This window comes from Megalops cyprinoides, chromosome 11 (genome assembly GCF_013368585.1).
Source record: "Megalops cyprinoides isolate fMegCyp1 chromosome 11, fMegCyp1.pri, whole genome shotgun sequence".
Classification (NCBI taxonomy): Eukaryota; Metazoa; Chordata; class Actinopteri; order Elopiformes; family Megalopidae; genus Megalops; species Megalops cyprinoides.
Window position 1 is genome coordinate 32261076 of NC_050593.1, and position 17857 is coordinate 32278932.

At 41.5% G+C, this 17857-nt stretch overlaps 1 protein-coding gene across 1 annotated transcript in view; it reads right to left on the reverse strand.

The window, feature by feature from the left end:
* The window catches only part of LOC118785388 (kelch-like protein 10), a 67122-nt gene extending 49469 nt beyond the window's left edge, over positions 1-17653 (reverse strand). The window contains exon 1 of the mRNA XM_036540005.1: positions 17605-17653. Within this exon, the coding sequence (XP_036395898.1) occupies positions 17605-17653 (49 nt within the window). The remainder of the gene's footprint in view (positions 1-17604) is intronic.
* Between the last annotated feature and the right edge of the window lie 204 nt (positions 17654-17857).

Here is a 17857-nt window from a genome sequence, read left to right on the forward strand (position 1 = left end):
GTTTTTGTGTACACAAACCTTGTGCCTTAGCTATGTAGCCTATATATAGTATATAGTGTCTGTAGCAAATTGAGTGTGTGATTGGGCCTTGCTTACCTCCATTACTGATTGATTGTGTGCTGTTAATTAAGAAGGGTGATGCTGAATCTTTAATGCTGTGAATTCTTGAGTTTTGAGCATGTGTCATGCTGTGACTGTAATCCCTCACTGTTTTTGCGTACTGTGCGCATTGTCACTTGGTATTTCTGAGTAATTATGCACATTGAGGAGAACCCTTGATTGCAGTTGCTACGTTACTTGCCCACAGAATGATGTGATGAAGTAGACATATTTATATAAACTTTATTTCACTGGGTGAGCCTCATGTGTCAGTGTATGCCTTCATTCATTGAGGTGCCTCCCTAAAGTTTATACTGCTAAAGGTCACTCACCTGATATCTAAGAAGGGCATAGTGGAAACTAACATCAGAAATCCACGGTATATTAGACATTCATATGGATGCAAAGAACTGGATACATGTATCCCTGGGGACAAAAGTATCAAACTATGACAAATGTTTATGGAAAAGCTCATTACATTCCATTCATTTAGTAGATGCTCTTATCCAGAATGACGTCCAGCACAATAGGACATAAGTGTATCCATTCAAGTTGAATGAGCAATAATGTCAGACCAGGCTAACAACACTTCCAGACCATTGAGTGTGAGCATACCACTATGCAAAACCTACCCAAAGTCAACAACATGTGCAACCTGAGCAGATAAGGGAAGCCAAGTATACCACCATATATCAGTCACTAGATCACAGAATCCAAAACGCATTGCAGTCTTACGTGTAAAATAACTCGAATCACATTTGTCATTCACTGTTGTTGATGGCTGTGTTCAGATTTAATGTGCGGCATTAAAATAAAAAGCACTTAAAACCGTTTTGATTGCTAATTGGGAGCTTGGGACTTAGGGACTTGCACACATAATTGTAAAACATTGAATTGCACTTTACGACGGTATGCAGTACAAAACAGCATGCTAGGATCTTCCTTCCCAGCACAATATATGACTAAAGGAACAAGTGAAAATTTATATTACATTATAGGTATTCCATTGCCCGTGTTGCTACTTTTTATGCATACTTTCTCCTTTTGTCTCCTGGAGAATTAATAGCATTAATATAATGTAATAAGCGCTGAACTGAACTGAAGCTGAAATTGTATTTATGTATTCATAGCTGATTTCCTTCTTTCTGATGCAACAAAATGTATTTTTATCGGGGAACTCGCTTTGATCTGGCATCTACAGTGGGTAATGATGTCACCTCCCAGAGTCAACAAAAGAGTTCTGTTCATCCCCATATAAGGGAACTTCAGCTCCTTCAACAAAGGAAGTACATTTTCAATAAATAGTCTCCCGACCACCTTCTCTTGGGGTCAGGGAATAATCTTCCAGTTTTTTCCCCAATTCGCCTGGGTTTTCTGTTTTGTTTTATTTTTTATTCCCTCTGGAAAATACACTATGTACAGTGCTTAGGGGCAATTTTGATTGTAAGAACAAGCGTTAACAAATACATTTGATTGATTGTGCCTTTTGTAAGAAGTTGGGTTGTTTGGCTGTGAGGCTGATATTCACACTAACCCCTTTGCTTTCTGTTTCAGTTTTTGTGCATAGATTCTGAGTTAAACAGTTTGAAAGGATGTGAATTGTAGCCTGTGTGAAGATTTAATAGTCATTGAACATGTTTTGACACGTTTTCAGACAATACAGTTTGTGTAGGAATTTTTACTCGTCTAGTTCATCACTTAATGCAGGGTAAACACACCCCCTGACCTATCAGAAGCCACTATTCCTCTGTAGTTACCAACCAGGCCTTCTGCTTCTTCCTCTTCAGCCTTCCTTGCTCTCATTGTCTCTCAGTTGATCATTGCATACCGGTCCTATTCCATCGGCAATAAATCTTACCCACTCAGACAATGGACAAACATTTCACAGTCAGACCTTCTCAGTCAAGTTCTGTCTGTTGTCATAAATGGAGGAGTAGAGGCCCACCAATAAGTCAAATTTTTTATTTGATACAATGGAAATAAAATACCTGGAATACAGAACACTCGACAAAGTGCAGTTTATTAGAAATAAATCTGGTGCTGTGGATATAGCTTGGAAAGGAGAAAGTTACCTCTCTAACGCTGTTAGGGTGAGAGTAATTATTCTTTGCCTTATTCACAGCGACACTCAGGTTTGAAAGGTCATAATATGATATTAAGTCATTGCTGATACTGTTTTGATGCCATATAAAGGCTCCTACATTGTCGTCTGTCTCTGAGTTTTGTGATATCTACAAATTAATTTGCCTCTGTTGCCTGCGTTTTACAAAAAAAAACTCATTCAATGAACTGAAACCTGGCTTCCTGCCCACAGGAATAAAGCATCTAGTTAATCAAATTAATTAAAGCTTATCAACCCCCTCTAAAGAGTAGTTTTGATTGGCTGAAAGAGACAGTGAACATACATCATGACCACTCCTGTATCATCCTGCCCATTTAACAATAAGAGACAGATACTCCATCATGGAAGGAATTAGGACTGTTTATGCACTACTGTAATTAACTATTCCATCATTACAAATGGATTCCCATTCGTTAATAAAACAAGGAGGATTTGGTTTCAATTAAATGTTTCATACCTCAATTTTATATTTATTTTTCCGTTTTCAAATCAAAGTGAATTAGTTACTATTTTAAGGTAGCTTTAGACATTGTTTGGACTCAGTAATAATCATGAGACATTCATTTGTAGTATTATAACTTTGGAGTATTTAAATTTTAATTTCACTTAATTTTTTAGTAAGGCATCAGTTTTGTTCATCACAGCTGAGACAGATACAGTTAATCGTTCGCACTAAACTGCGACATCGTTATATGTGAGCGCAGCAAAAAGTTCCCTATTAACTATTAACAAGGATCACCCTTCTGGGTGCCTTTGTACATTTGAGACCAGAGGCAAAGAACACAAGCAGTGTCTCTATTTTTAATCACTGATACTCATTACCACCCTGACTGGAATAGACCGTGGAGAAGCTGTCCCTTGTCATTACTTGACTCGAGCAGCGTTGGAGGGCGATTTCAAACCACACCCTTCACCGATTGGCCGCTGTGTTTCTCTCTCAGTCGAAGGGTGCCTGACATCATGGCTGCCGCCTGTTCTTTCATCTCTGTTCCCTGTGAGAGTCACCGGGCGGCCTCGATCTCGTGACTCTGCAGCGCTGCACGGCAGAGGAAGCCTCAGCGGTCTGCACAGCTGTGGCTGATTATCTTAACGAGCTGAAATTTTGTGCATTCCTGAAACTCCACCCATTCCAACAACCCTCAGCCCGCACTATAGTCTGGATTCTCTCCGAGCTTTCTTGTTTCTGAAATGCTATGTCCTGCCTGACCTCACCAAATTAATGAATCATTGTGTAAGGATTTGAAAAGAAAAAAAAAAACATTACACTTGCTTAAATGTGTCACTCAGAGTTAAGCACAAAGTGTCACAGAGCTTTGCTCCATCCTCATCTCTGCCTGTCCTCAAAAGCCTCAAACATAGAAGATTTAAACAGCTGTGGTGTTCTGCCTCTGTCTGAGAGAGGAGGACTGTCCTCCGTCCCCAGTGGCCTGTTTGAGCTTCACGTCCTCTCCTCCCAGCTCTACTCCCCTGAACCGCAAAGCGGTGCCTGGTGACGGCCCTCCTATGCCCGACAGCCCCGTGACCTAGCGTGCACTCTGAGGTTCCTCTGCTCTAATCTGGACTCCTGGCAGGAGAGAGAGACCGAGCTCCGTGTGAAATCCTGCTGCCTTCCCAGGATTCACGCCTCTCAGTTCCCATCAGCCTGAGCGGTGCCTTCAGTTCCAGGAAGACGGCTTTGGAATCAGCAGCGCTTGGGAGCCAGATGTGACCCCCCCAACCCCCCCAGTCCCTCGCCGCCCACCCCATGTCCTTCGCCCCCTCACCCCCTGCATCACTACCCTCCTCCCTCTCCCCTTGGTTTCACCTCTCTATCATACTATTCCCATGTGACTCGTCTTCCCCCAGGGGGTTTTTTTCCTGATACTCTGGTCATGTTAGCCTCCATAAAGATGCATTACCCATTTACCCATATGAGTGTTCCTTTGGCAAAGCAAAAGGGGGCTTCAGTATGTTTCTCTCATCAGGTAACCATCCAGGGCTTGTACTGGCTTATACTTTGAGATGTAATTCAATACTCAGTCATGCAAATACACATTGACAAGCGTAATCAAAAATACTAAAAACAGTAAAATGCTAAACATACAAAGGGGTTATTTTAATCTGAAACTACCTTATTTGAATTTTCTAAAGTATTTGTAGTGTTTCTTCTCCTTTGTGTAATTTGAAACTGCTTTTTAAACAGAATAATGTGAACTGTTTCACAGTGAATCACCAGGACCTGCAGATAACTAAACAGAAACCTCAGGGGGTTCCATGAGATGTACTGAAAAATAACAGCGTGTAAAATGGCCAGCGACATGGCCAGGGGTTAATGTGCCCTGACTGGCGAACTCACATGGGGACTGCATCCACCAAGCTGAGAAAATAAAGCCGAACACCTCGGGGGTGTTAGGACGGCGAGTCCCGTGCGATCAGCGTTAATACCTCACGGCCCTCCGTAATGAGGAGTGCGAGGGACACCTGGGCACTTCTCAGTGTGTCGCCCGAGCAACACCTCCCTCCCGCCCGCTGCTCAGAGCGTCCGGTCCCCACAACACTGCTGACATCACGTATTAATGCTCCTCTGAACAGGCGGCCTAATGCGATCTGCCAGCCTCCTCCGCCAGCGCGTAGAGGCACTATTCAGACAGTAATTATTTGGGCGGGGGGGCAGGAACAGAACTGTGTGGCATGAGCCAGTCACCGCTGTGTGTTGTGTGCCGTTTGTGGTGTGGGTAACCATCTGTGGATCTCTGGCTCCAGTGCCACTGGTTCCATTTGCTCGCCAGTCATTTGGTTGCAGCTGTTTTGTCTTCCATTACCTCCCTGCCTTTGAGGGAGCCAATCCAATTAACACAATTTTATTTTGCTCATTTTTTTTTTTTTTTGCATATTTCCCCATTTCCCTGAGAGTTTGCCTTCTGCTACAGATTTTTTTTTTTGTCATTTAATTTCCCTTCCCTGTGCAGTGGGAGACAACTAGCAATTTGTGTGTGTGCATGTGCGTGCATGCACTAATTCTTGTGTTATATGTGTGTGTTAGCACGTGTGTATATATGTGCATGTGTGTTTGTGTGTATGTGTGTGTATGTGGTAGTGAGTAGGGAGACAGACTTCCAATCCTTGTGAGCCCTTACATCCCTGTGAGAAGACCATTGCTTTCACACCATTCTCTCTCATTTGTATTCATTTTTTTGGTGGGGACTGGGCACTGGTGGCTCACAGGAAGTTGCAAATCTACTGTAAAGGCCCTTAGGCATATGATAAAGAGTGCTAGTTGCCCAGATGCCTACTGCTTGCCTGCAGGTTGCATTGGCACAGACCCTGGGCATATGAATCTGCCCCCTCAGGCACTAGTATACCCTTCCTACACCAGACCACATATCCACCTTTTACGCCCTTTGGCATTTCCCTAATCTATGCCTGGAATGCTAGATATTTCACTGTGGCAAGAATCTGACAGCTGGACTCATGGATTGCACAGTTGACGGTATCTTGCATTTAAATAAAGTTTCAATGTTTAAAAGGTAAAAGGTCCAATAGTGCTAATAGGAGCTTATTGTGTTCAGTGAGGATGAAAGTTGGATTTTAACTACATTTTTTTCCTCCCAAATGTTAGAGGGCCCAGACGCTGAAATCCAAGCACCCATTATGAAAAAATCACTGAACCCACTTAGGCTCAGTTATTGAAATATTTACTAGATTCAAAGGAGTGTTCTTTGTGATCACTTTTAATACCAGTCTCCTACAGACCTTGTGGAGAAGCTGGCAGACACCTCTCACAAAATAGAACCAAAACAGCAACTATTCAAAAAACAATTTATTTATAACCACCAAACAAAAGAACCCAGCCTTGGGTGCAAGCACCACAGCCACAAGCCAATCCCAAAAGTGTTCCCTCAGCAACAGCCACACACCTGTATTTAACACGCCTTTGATTAGGTGGGTGAGGCCCATTAACCAATGGCTGGCTTCATATGCAAAGACAAACAGACAATTAACAATTAGCAGGTATGGATGCAATTGATAAAATCTAATCTGCTATCGGTAGGTTTGAATTACTTAGAAGACAAAGGGCCATTAGACAATTAACATTTTAAAAATTAAACAGAAACTATACAATTAACAGAAACACTCAGTTTCTAGGGGAAAGGTGAAGACACTTCTTCCCAGACTTGAGGGCATTTCTGCTCTTCCGCAATCAACCACCAGTTTCTGTGTCCTGGGCCAGCTCTGCTGACTCCCAGTCTACTGTTCATACAGGAAAGAGGACGTGAAAGGAAATGAGACATGTGACTAATGGAGTTAAAGATTGCCAAATCTCTCAATCTTAAGATTGCTTTGTTCACAAGAGACTGGCTTTCTGGTTGTTCCTAAAATAGAAGAAACTAAATCTGGCAGTGTGCTCTCTCATGCAGACCCCTCATATGGAATAGCCTACCAAATATTGTCTGGGAATCTTAATTATCCTGTTATCTTAAAAGGTAATATAATATGTTGTGGCAGGGGAGGTGGCGGACAGCTCCTGCCCACAGGATGGGTAGGAAGCATGGCACCCTTGCTGGGTGCACCACTTGGCAGCTGTCCAGCGCTGAGCAGGGGAGACAGCCTCCATGCCAGGGTGGTGTTTCACATTACATTACATTACATTACATTCATTCAGCAGACACGCTTATCCAGATCGACTTCCAGCACAAGAAAACAGAAGTGTATCCATACAAGTTGAATGAGCAATAGTGCCAGACCAGGCTAACAACACTCCCAGACCAGTGGGAGCACAGCACCATTCAAGCACTACACTAAGTTAAATTGTACTGAAAACGGACAGCCTAGAAAACTAAGCAAAGTCAAGTCCATACACAGCCATATGTATCGCATAGTAACTAGATCACAGTATCCATGACATGTCATGATACTATAAGTAAATAAGCAGCAAGTAATACAAGTAATACAAGTAGCAGGCGCTAAGGGGTGGCGATTGAAGTGGAACTGAGATGGAGTCCGAAGAGATGGGTCTACCCATGGTCACACCTGCAGGGAGAAATATCCATCTGATATTGCTCAGACCAGAGAATAGGCTTCTCCTTCCTCATTCTCGGCTTCAGAGTGACAATCCCAGTCGACTCGGTTGGACCTGGAGTTGGCTACCTCCGATGCATGGCTCCCTCCCTGTTGAAGTGCAGGAAAGATTTGAACCCACATCAAATCGAGTGCTAAAAATGGCCACGGACAGCGGTGTGGCCAGATTGGGTTTAACTGCTACTAAAGGAAATAAATCTTTTCCCTGATTCACTGTGATTCCTGCCTGCTATTTCTGTGTGTCTCTCTCCTTCTGCTCAGTTATACCCCCCTGGCGTGGCGACATGTCTTTTAATAAAGCATCTCTCAGTGGCTCGTGTCATCCAAGAATCCATCTAAGTGCGCCTGCAGCCCCACTTCCCTGGCCTCATGCCTCAGTGGACAGGATGTCTGGTGTAGCTCTCCCCATGCAGAGGCCAGATTGTTGTGTTCTTACTGAGAGCTGGGTTGACCTGATATGCACAAATTAGTCATTCCTCAACACAATGACACAATGACTCAATTAAGAAATAGTCATCATCTCTGGCAGACACAGACATTAAGGATTGACATGATCTCAGAGCAGGTATCGTAAAAATGACATCATAGCTTATACTGGGGAACAACACCGCAAAGGACACTCTGCTAATCCTGCCATTTTTGTCGTTGCTAATGGCCCTGTCATTTTGCCTGTTAAAATACAGAAATATAAATGCTTTAATGTGAAAATTCTGAGAGAATTTAGGAGCTTCCAGAGGGAAATTGCATCAAAGACTATTTTAGACTTTAATTGACAAAGTCGGCTGTGGTTTTGGGCTTTAATCTTCAGTTCTGCATACATTCCCTTTTATATCCTACCGCAAGCAACCTGGATTTACACCATGTGCTACTATGACCCTCCTATTCTGGGGAGTGCACCAGGAAGTCTAAGACATGAAAGAACACTGAAATCCTCAGGGCCATGGCTACCAAATTCATCTGCATATGAGCTCTGGATCTGTGGATGTGTCTGGGGTAAAATAAGTGGGAACAGGTTTGTGTCCTTGTGGTGGAATCCTCTGTGAAAGAGACTGCAGTTCGCTGTGGTCAGTAGGAAAGCTTTCACTCAAGAAATCTTTTGCATCTCCTCCACTTCAGATGGGCTGCGAATTATTATCTGCAATTTGCAACTTTGTGATGTTAATTTAAAAGGAAATTGCCAGCAAAATCCTTTATTTTTCCCCATCACCCTCGTTTCTTCATCTGGCTTTCTACATACGTTTCAGTCTTTTTCTAACCATTTCATCCCTTTTACATTTGCCTGCTTTTCGCATTTTTAACCTGTCCTATTTATTCATAATAAATTATGCATTTTGTTTACATCTCCATCCCAATGTTTTTTTTGTTTTTTTTTGAAAGAAAACCTTTTCATGTGAGAAGCATCAGACAGCCCCATCACAGCGTCTCTCTTCCTCACTATCCCTCATTTCCACCATTGCTGTCTTTCTTTCTCTTAAGATGCAGTCAGGTATTTATTTCAAAGTTCAAAGTTCTTTTCTCATTGTAGATGTTGTTTTCACCTTTTATTGCTGTGCAGGAAACAGATCACAGTCAGTATCCGCAATGTATTTTTCCGCAAATGCTTAGCTTAATATTGATTATGTAGCGCACAAAACTCAGTACTAAGTACTTTTAGTACTAAGAAGTACTAAAGAAGTATACCTATATAATTCAGAAGAGCAAACAGGAAGTGGGTAGCTCTAGAAATGTGACTAGCTATTGTGTCATTGATTTAATCATGTCATAACCGGTGTAATTCCTTCTTTTCATTACTATACGAACAAAAAAAAAAACATCCACATTCTTGTTCAATTTATTACAAGCTCATAGGCCCTCAATCCTTTGCAAAATGACTTCTGGGACTGATTCAAAACAGGAGTGCTGAGCGCTTTTTCCTTGTAACTCACTGAATGGATTATAGTTTTTGCCTTTTAGACTTACGCACTTTGAATAAATATGTATTGGTAGCCGATGCATGTTCATAATCAGAGTTCCATTACAGCCACTCAAGCCAAGCAGATATTTTAGAAATTAAAGCAGTTCTGAAACAGACGTGCCTTTTCAGTGTTTCCGGGCAAAATGTTGAAAATTAAAAATTTCAACATGAAATATTTCAACAGCTAACTGGCTAACTGCAGTTTCGGTTATAGGGAACGTTACTGTTAAATGGATGATTTAATTACTCACATCAACTGAAGAACACAAAGAGAGATGCTTTTAGTGATTAGTGAGCAATTAGCCACACCGCCTTCAAATCAGTAGACTAACAGTTAAGGCTCACCCATGAAAAGCTTACCCTGTCAGGATGCATAATGTTTGCTGTTCATGAATGAGGGACAGGAATCGTCAGCACGAACCAAATGAAAATTCTTGTATTTCCATCACTGTCTCTCTCAATGGTGAGTACACCTTGCCTGAAGGGAACCTGCACAGCGTAATGCAGCAGTTATCAAAGCAATGGGTGAAGAGTCTTGTTGGGGAGCACTTTAAGAAAAGGACTGCAGCACTCAGGTCTGAATTTCACTTCGTTTTTGTCTTTGATTTAAATGCATTTTCCCTCAATTCTTTTTTTAAACGTATATCATGTGTCATGAAATACCCATCATGTGACCTTTATGTATGAAGATCTTCAGCATATGCACTATTTTATGACAGCCACATCAATGCACAACATGTGTTCATGGTAAAACATTGCAATTCAATCAACATTTGTCCCTCAATTTGGCCAATTAATAAAACTCATTGCTGTTTTAGGGCAAAACACAAAATTCAGTTAACTGTACAACAGTTGTCTTTGTTGATATCCTTGTTTATCAAAAAGGGTGACATAACATTAACTAACATGACATAACAGAATTCTCATGACCGCTGGTCCAAGTGGTTAATAAATTAAATAGCCAGCCTTGCTTGCTAGAAAACCACATTACAAGCACTGAGGAAGCCTGCACTGTGGAGGTCATCAGTGTGTGGAATCTGCTGAAATTGTGTGCTTGTCAATAGAGATAAAACTAAAATTGCATCTGTCCAGAATATGCTCATCTGTCAGATTTAAACGGGACGTGTTTTATTGTTCATTAACAATTTAGACAGGTTGAAATGGTTAACTAAATGTTACTCCCTGCACTACTGTTCTTGAATAATCAGTAGTTTTTACCCTCCTATTAATTTTTCATCAACAGGATTGGCAGCATATTATACACCCAACATATTGAAGGCTTAAGGACAGCATTACATTAGCTGAATGTCTTTTTCTCCCCATAATACCTGGCAAACCAAGCATGACATGACATCTTTATTCCATTATTCAGTCTTTCAGCAGTTTTTTTGTGATGTGATGAATTTTATTTGGTGTGTTTCATGAAGGCGATTCAAAGCAGCTGGGATTGTAAAACTGAAGACAGGAAAACAGACTCGTGAGGCACCACTAATGAAATAAACCATCATTTTACCTCTTGAAAATTTCAGGCTAATTTCAGGCCTTACCTTTTCTGATTTCTTTGGGCTCCTTTGAACACTTATTACCAATTATTACCATAAGTTTGACAACTAATACAAATGGACTTAATTAAGCTTGTCTGTTTGCTTGGCTGTCAGTGCTGAGTGTTAATTCAAAATTTACATTTTGAATGACCAATAAGTCACAACCATACATAAAGACATGTGATGCATGTAATAGCATAAACCAGCCAGTGAACTCTGATCAGACCCCTAACCTGGTGTAAGCTCACTGTGACTCCCCCCCACAACTAAAATCCTGTGCATCACATATATACACACACATGCGCATATGCACACACACCAATGCCTGCAATGCGTTTGGCAGTTTGCTTTCCAAAATGTAAATTAAAAAAAAAAAAAAAAAGCAAAAGCAAGTAAATACAATTTATTGCAGCTGCTGAAAGCAACGTCTAGATGCTGCATTTTAGCAGAGCTGCTTTTGAAAGGGAAAAAAAAAAAAATCTACCGAGGACTGGAGGCAGACTGAGAAAAAAAAAAAAAAAAACTATGAATATTTTACAGGTTTGAGTGTGGCAAAAAGCACCCAGGGTGACTGTCTGTGGTTGTGGTTTGTAACGCATATCAAAAACATCTCCTGCTGGAGCCAGTGCATTGTGTCTGATTGTTTATCAAGAGGCTACTGGTGACTTGCCTGCCTCCGGGGAGCTGAATTGTGACAGTCAGGGGGTGTTATTGTGGATAATTAGAATAATAGGCTGCCCTTTTTTTTGAAATGAAAGAGTGCATGGGGGGTCTGAAAAGGTATTTATGATGACCGGGGCTGCTGGGCTGTGCTCCTCTCTTCCTCGCTGCTTGATTCATTGACTGGCCATTTTAGTCTGGGCAAAAAATAGCTTATATACAATCAACAATTAGCATGCAACAGACTGGAGGTGAAATAAAAAATGTTGCAATTATGCCCTCTAAGTATAATAATTACATGTGTCCACCATCTGTAGACGACCGCTGTGATGCCTTTCTTCATACGTTTATGTTAATTTCACTGTAAAGTTGCTGCTTTAACCAAAACGTATACCTTGGCGTTTTGTGGACTCAAGGTAAAGGAAATAAAATTTAAAATACGGTTAGAACGTGATCTGTAGGTTGCCTTGGCATCTGTCAATATTTGGAGACAAATCTTATAGTCTATAAATCCCTGGACAATGCCAGACAGACTGGCCTAAAAGAAAGAGAGCTGTAGCAGTAGGTGGTCAAGGTCTGGCATATTTAGTTCAGTGAGGACGGTGTCCCAGCTGAATTCACACAGTCACTGTGAATTGCATCGCTGTCGCAAGGAAAAGCTGATATCACCTCTCCAGTAAAGGCCGCTAAACTGGTGCTTTGCATATCCACCGCCGCCTTTGCCCTATTATTTGTGTGAAATGAACTGGAGTAAATGTTTGTCAAGCCAGGGTATCTTCGGGAAGCAGGTACGAGACGTCCAGCATTTCTCCTCTCAGCGTGAACCATTTCCGAAACTCTGCATGAATCTGGTCCCGCTGAGCTTGGATGAATGATTTAAAACGTTTCTGATTTCGGAATGGTCAGACACCATCCCCGCACCACAAGTCTGTGGATGTGATTTGCACTGTAAATTAAATCCTGAAGCTTTGAAAACCTGCAACTTCAGTAATAACTCAGGATGAATAAATATATATGGAGAAGCTGTCATTTCTTACCATTTCCCTAAGAAACTTAACTTGCAATTAAACAGATTTACAAAGGTTTATTAGTATACATTCCATTCCATCCATATTCCATATTCCATTCAGCTATCATAAATGTCATTTTCATCTCGTTGGGCCTCATATAACGTTTATGGTCGTTTCTCATGTAAAAATGACAAATGTAAAATAGACCCTCAGCTGTAAAATGAGCTATAAAATTTCTCAGATATATTGTATTTTAAAAAAGTGGAATCTGACCTTCTAAATGGCAGCCTTGACTGACATTAGAGCAAGGTTTACCAATTACACAGTCCAAACATTAAAACAGAACAGCATTACACGGCGTTTATTAGGTTAATAGAATCTCACAAAAACGCTGGCTTTGAATTTACTGAGGCCTAGAGTCATTTCTCTCCATTTGTCCCCAGCTTTGACTAAGGAATAAATGCCAGCATTACTTCTTTCAATACAAAGTCTTTTTTTGCATTGAAGGCAGACAATTATATCAAAACCTCTTTTCCATTGACTTGTTTTGAGGTACAGGTAACATGAAAGACACATCCACATTGTTGCATTATGTCTTTCAGAAATCTACACACTTACACTCAGACACCCTCAACCACAAAAATGTGTCACGGACAGTAGCCTTTCTGAATATGCTATGAACGTTATAAACTCGGAGCTACTATTCTGCCCTCAAAATCAGCACTCAGATGTTGATTTTTATAGATTAATTGACTGATAATTGGCTGAGGGACCCCACTGTGTATCATTAAAATCCTTCCCCACTCCCTGCCACTGTATCACATGTGAACACCCCCCCCCCTCAAATGGGAGGGGGACAGCCCAACCTGCTGGTTTCATTTCACACTTCCCGCCTGAAAAGCTTTGCATATTTGCAAGTCAATTTGTTTCGCCTCAGGTAAACGTAGATTAACTGGAAGAATGACAAAATTGTTTTGTTTTTGAAACTAATACGTATTCCCCTGCTCTCTCTCTCTCAGAATAAAAGCACTGCCATAGCATTTGTGAAATGTCATTTAAATTAAAGGAAATGACCCTTATTAATTCTGGGTAACACAGATTGGGGAAGGGGTTATGGTGTCCTTTCTATGATTGGTTGAAAATGAGCTCACCCACCTGTGAAAAGGAAACGAATCTGCAGTCTGCAGTCTGGAATGGTATTTGAGAAAAACAGAAATTTTGTCACAGAATCCAGCTGGGTTTGTCCACTGATAGCAATATCATATCTTTAGGGTTTAAATGAATCCAGGATTAGACCTTCTGTCTGTGCGTGTGCGTGTGTGTGTGCGTGTATAATAAAAAAAAAAACAAAAACAGAAGCCCTTCAAGTCCTGGGAGTGCACTTCCTCACTTTAGTGAAGAGATAAAGGTTTGGAGCTCATTGGTGCTTTCAGGTCACCTCAGGGGGCACACTGCAGTCTAGCCATAAAGAGGGACACTTTCTGCTTCTGACGTGTATGTCTCTAAGACAGAATGGTTATATGGTTGTGTATGTGAAAGATGTGATAGTTTGTGTGTGTTTTAGTTGATAGGGCCAATGGCAGGCCTCTGTATGGCCATCTATAGTCAAACATAGATCCACAGAGTCGATATCCTATGATGACTGCAGTATCATAGAATATTGAGTTTGCTAAGGTAGTAATTCTTATGTGAAAAATACCACCATTCTCCAGATAGTACCCATCCACTAAATACTGCTAGCTAGCAACAATGAACCCCTAACTAATTAACTAGTTATAGCTACTTTTAGAAAGCGAAGTGTTTGACGCACATGAAACCCGCACACCACAACGATGTGATAAAGATACACGCTGTTGGCTCAATCACCCGAGTATTCTAGTCTGAGAAGTGGTGAGCAGCGTTTATGCAGTATAGCGATTGGCACTGAATATGCTTATGTGAAGTATCATAGTTATGCTGCTGTAAAATCATTTCCATATGCAATTCTGCAGAGGGCAGGCCACGCAGGCTGTATGGGCATTAGCGCTCTGCTGTGTCGGAGATGTCCTCAGTGGGAAGAGTCAGAGTCCATTGCCGATAATGACATGTTCCCAGAAATTGATTCAGCAATCACAATTCAGAAAATATGAATTTTAATACAATGACAGGCATTGCTGCCAATGAGGGTATAGGGAAGTGGTGTCATTAGGTCAGATCATTCGGAGGCTGTAGCCCCGAATATTTTCGCCCTGAAAAAGGAGGTGTTAGCAAATGTGTTAGGTGTTAGGTGAGGTGTTAGGTGTATAGCAAAACAGACAGACTGTGTAACAGAGCGGAACTTGACTTGCAGTGTCCGAAGGTATGATATTATAAAGGTTGATATAACCTCCCAAACCTACTGATGCCGATCTCCCTTCAAAAAAAAAAAAAAAAAATAAATAAATAAATAAAAAGACAAGCCCCAGGCAAACTTGACTTAGCCCCAAATCTTTTCGACAGCTAGAAACGTCCCTGGTATAGTGGTACAGTTCTTTGGCTTGGAGTCCAAGGAAGGGGTCCCACCTTGCTGTGGGCTGAGGTTGTTGACCCCCCTGCTATTGGACATCATACACAGGAATAGAAATGAGGAGGAGATGGGATGGAGGAGGGATGCTGTGAACCGCTGTCATGGAGAGGAAGTGGTTAGTAGATTTTTTTATGCTTGAGGATGTGATGAGTTTGTTGATCGCGTAGCAATTGTCTGAAAATTCTCCTCCTGCGTCTTCATTTGGAACTTCAGTTAGTCCCAGTGCAGAGAAGTTAGTACAGGCTGAGAGAGCGGTATGTTCAGGTGAGTGTTCATAATTTGTACAACAGTAATTGCTAGATGACAGGAAACAGGAATTACTAACCTTTGCATTTGCAACAAATTGCATGACTTTTGTAATCACCAGAATTTGGTTATTTTGATTCTTTTCTTCCTTTAATGTGCATTCCCTTCAATCATTTTAGCTTCAAGATTGTAATTCTGAGGTTTTTTTGCATTTATTTTGTTTGATAATAGTGTTTACCAAAGCTGTATTTGTGTTATTTAGCTATCGATTGACATGAAGTTTGTGATTTGATCAAACGTTTGCTTTTCTAATATGTACTTACCAGTTCTGATTTGTACATGTTATAAGCTTCTGCTTCTGGAGTATTAGTTCTTGAGTCACACTTTGCTGAAAACATATCAAAGTGGTAGAAACGGTAGTAGCGGTAGTAAGCGGTAGAAAGTAATTTGGTATCATCAGTGATTGTATTAACTCAAATTATATCTGTCACAAGGCTTGCTGCAACATTTAATGCCTTCTCGCCCAGTGGAATCGGCATCATTTCCACTTGGGAGACAATTCAATGCCCTGCATTCTTGTCATATTCATGGGCAACCCGATCTTGTCTATGAGCAACCTGAAGATGCAAAATGCTTTACGAACTGCATTGTGACCACGTCTACATTTAGAGTAGAGACAACTTTTATTCCTGGAATTTCCCGCACTCGCCATTTTTTTTCCCCCTCTCAGACTGTCATGAATAGCAGCTCAGAACTCACGCCTCTCTCTCTGGATAACTCCACCCCCCTGTTTCTCCTCCATGCTGTCACCCCCTCTTTCATGTCAGCACAGAGAGGTGTTGGCAGAACTCGTATCTCCAAGTTTGACTGATTAGCATTTAACTCCCGGCTGCAGCCAGTAAAACAGCAATCGATGGCAAACGTTGCAGGGCGGAGCAGAGACCGGGGAATCGATATTCTCTCTCCTCTGCGGGTGAAGTCCGCGCGCCGCCAGCCCATTTTGAAGTGAGGATCAAAGACGAGACCAAAGCCAAAAGTGAGAGTGACGGGACCCTGCCTGTGAGGGGCAGGGGCAGGGGCAGGGGGCGGGGGGTGGGGGGGGGCTACAGGGGAGGACTGGGTACCTGCTCTCCACTTTATAATTTGCGCTCTGATCGGAGCAGCTGCAAGAGCACCTGGGAGCGCACTCGGTGTCAGAGTTCTGCTGTAACCATGGCAACTGGCAGAGCCGTGACACTCCCGGCACCCCTGACCCCTCTCCCTTTCCCTTTCTCTCCCCCCCCCCTTTCCTCTCTCTTAGACATGAATATTCAGTTGCTGCATGCAGAAAATTTACTGAATTTACATAATGTACATAACAGGGAATATTTTCCATTAGTTTTCTGGCCCATGAGGCGATAATGGCATTATGGTTGCCCTTCCATCTATCGCTACTACACTATTATCTCAGTCTTAGATACCATGCGACCATTTGAATAAGGGTGAAGGATAATTCCATGGGCTAGTGTCCCCAGACATAATTTTTAAATTTGTGATAATGTGAGGTTTTAAATTGTTGCCAAAAATGTGAAAAAATGGTCCAGTGGTAAGTTCAAGGCCCATTTTCTTAAAATCTGATAAATCCTCTAAATGCATCAGATAAAGTATCCAGCATAGATACAAAGCCCCCAAGCAAGTAAAAGGGAATAGAATTTCTGTTCTTGTTGTTTTTCCACTTTAGACAGGAAGTGACAACACTGTAACTATCAATGATAAACTGACAGTAATTAGCCATGACAGATCGGAACATTCTAGAGGCACAAGTGTAAAGAATGATATTAGGTTTACTCAGATCTGATAGTGGTGGCAAATCCAGTTTTTTTTCGCAAACTCGATATGATGTCCGCCTGTCCACGCACATTTTCCTGTGTGTCATAGATCAGATTCTGTGCTTCTGTGCTGAGGTCAGAGCACAGCGCCCAGATCTTTAAATCCATCATGAGCAGGCAGTAATCAATGTGCAGGAGATGTTGCTGTTTTCCTATGTTACACCATTTCAAGAAAAGCTTATGAAGTAATAACCTAATACAACAGCAACACAATTGCATTATGACCTGGGTTTAGATCTCCATTATTTCAACATTTCATTTTCAGTCTCTTCAAAGAATGGGGAGGGCTGTGTATATCCCAAAAGTGTATTTGCTTTTGTATTTCATTTCATTAGCTGAACATTTCTATTTTATTGTGGAGTTATATTGTAACTTATGATGGGACTTTCTATGGTTTCTGCACAATAACAGTGTAGTGTTATGCCGCTGCAATAATCCTCCATTTCAACTTCTGTGTGGGATTTCAAGAGGAGATTGCATGCCTCACAAGACACTTACGTGGGACCACAGAAATGGCTTCCACAAACAGGAAAATATTCAGGTCCATGTTGGGCAAGCGAAGAATCCAAATCAGATCACTTCCTCAAAGTTGTCTGTAAATATGGATAGGTCTTATGTTGAAATGTTTGTCTGTTTACACCGAATAAATAACTAATCACTTGTCTGCAGAACGCACAAATATCTCCCACCCAACCACCCCCCCCCCCCCCCCAGGAGAAAAAAAAAAAAAAAAAAAGATTGTTGAATTTAA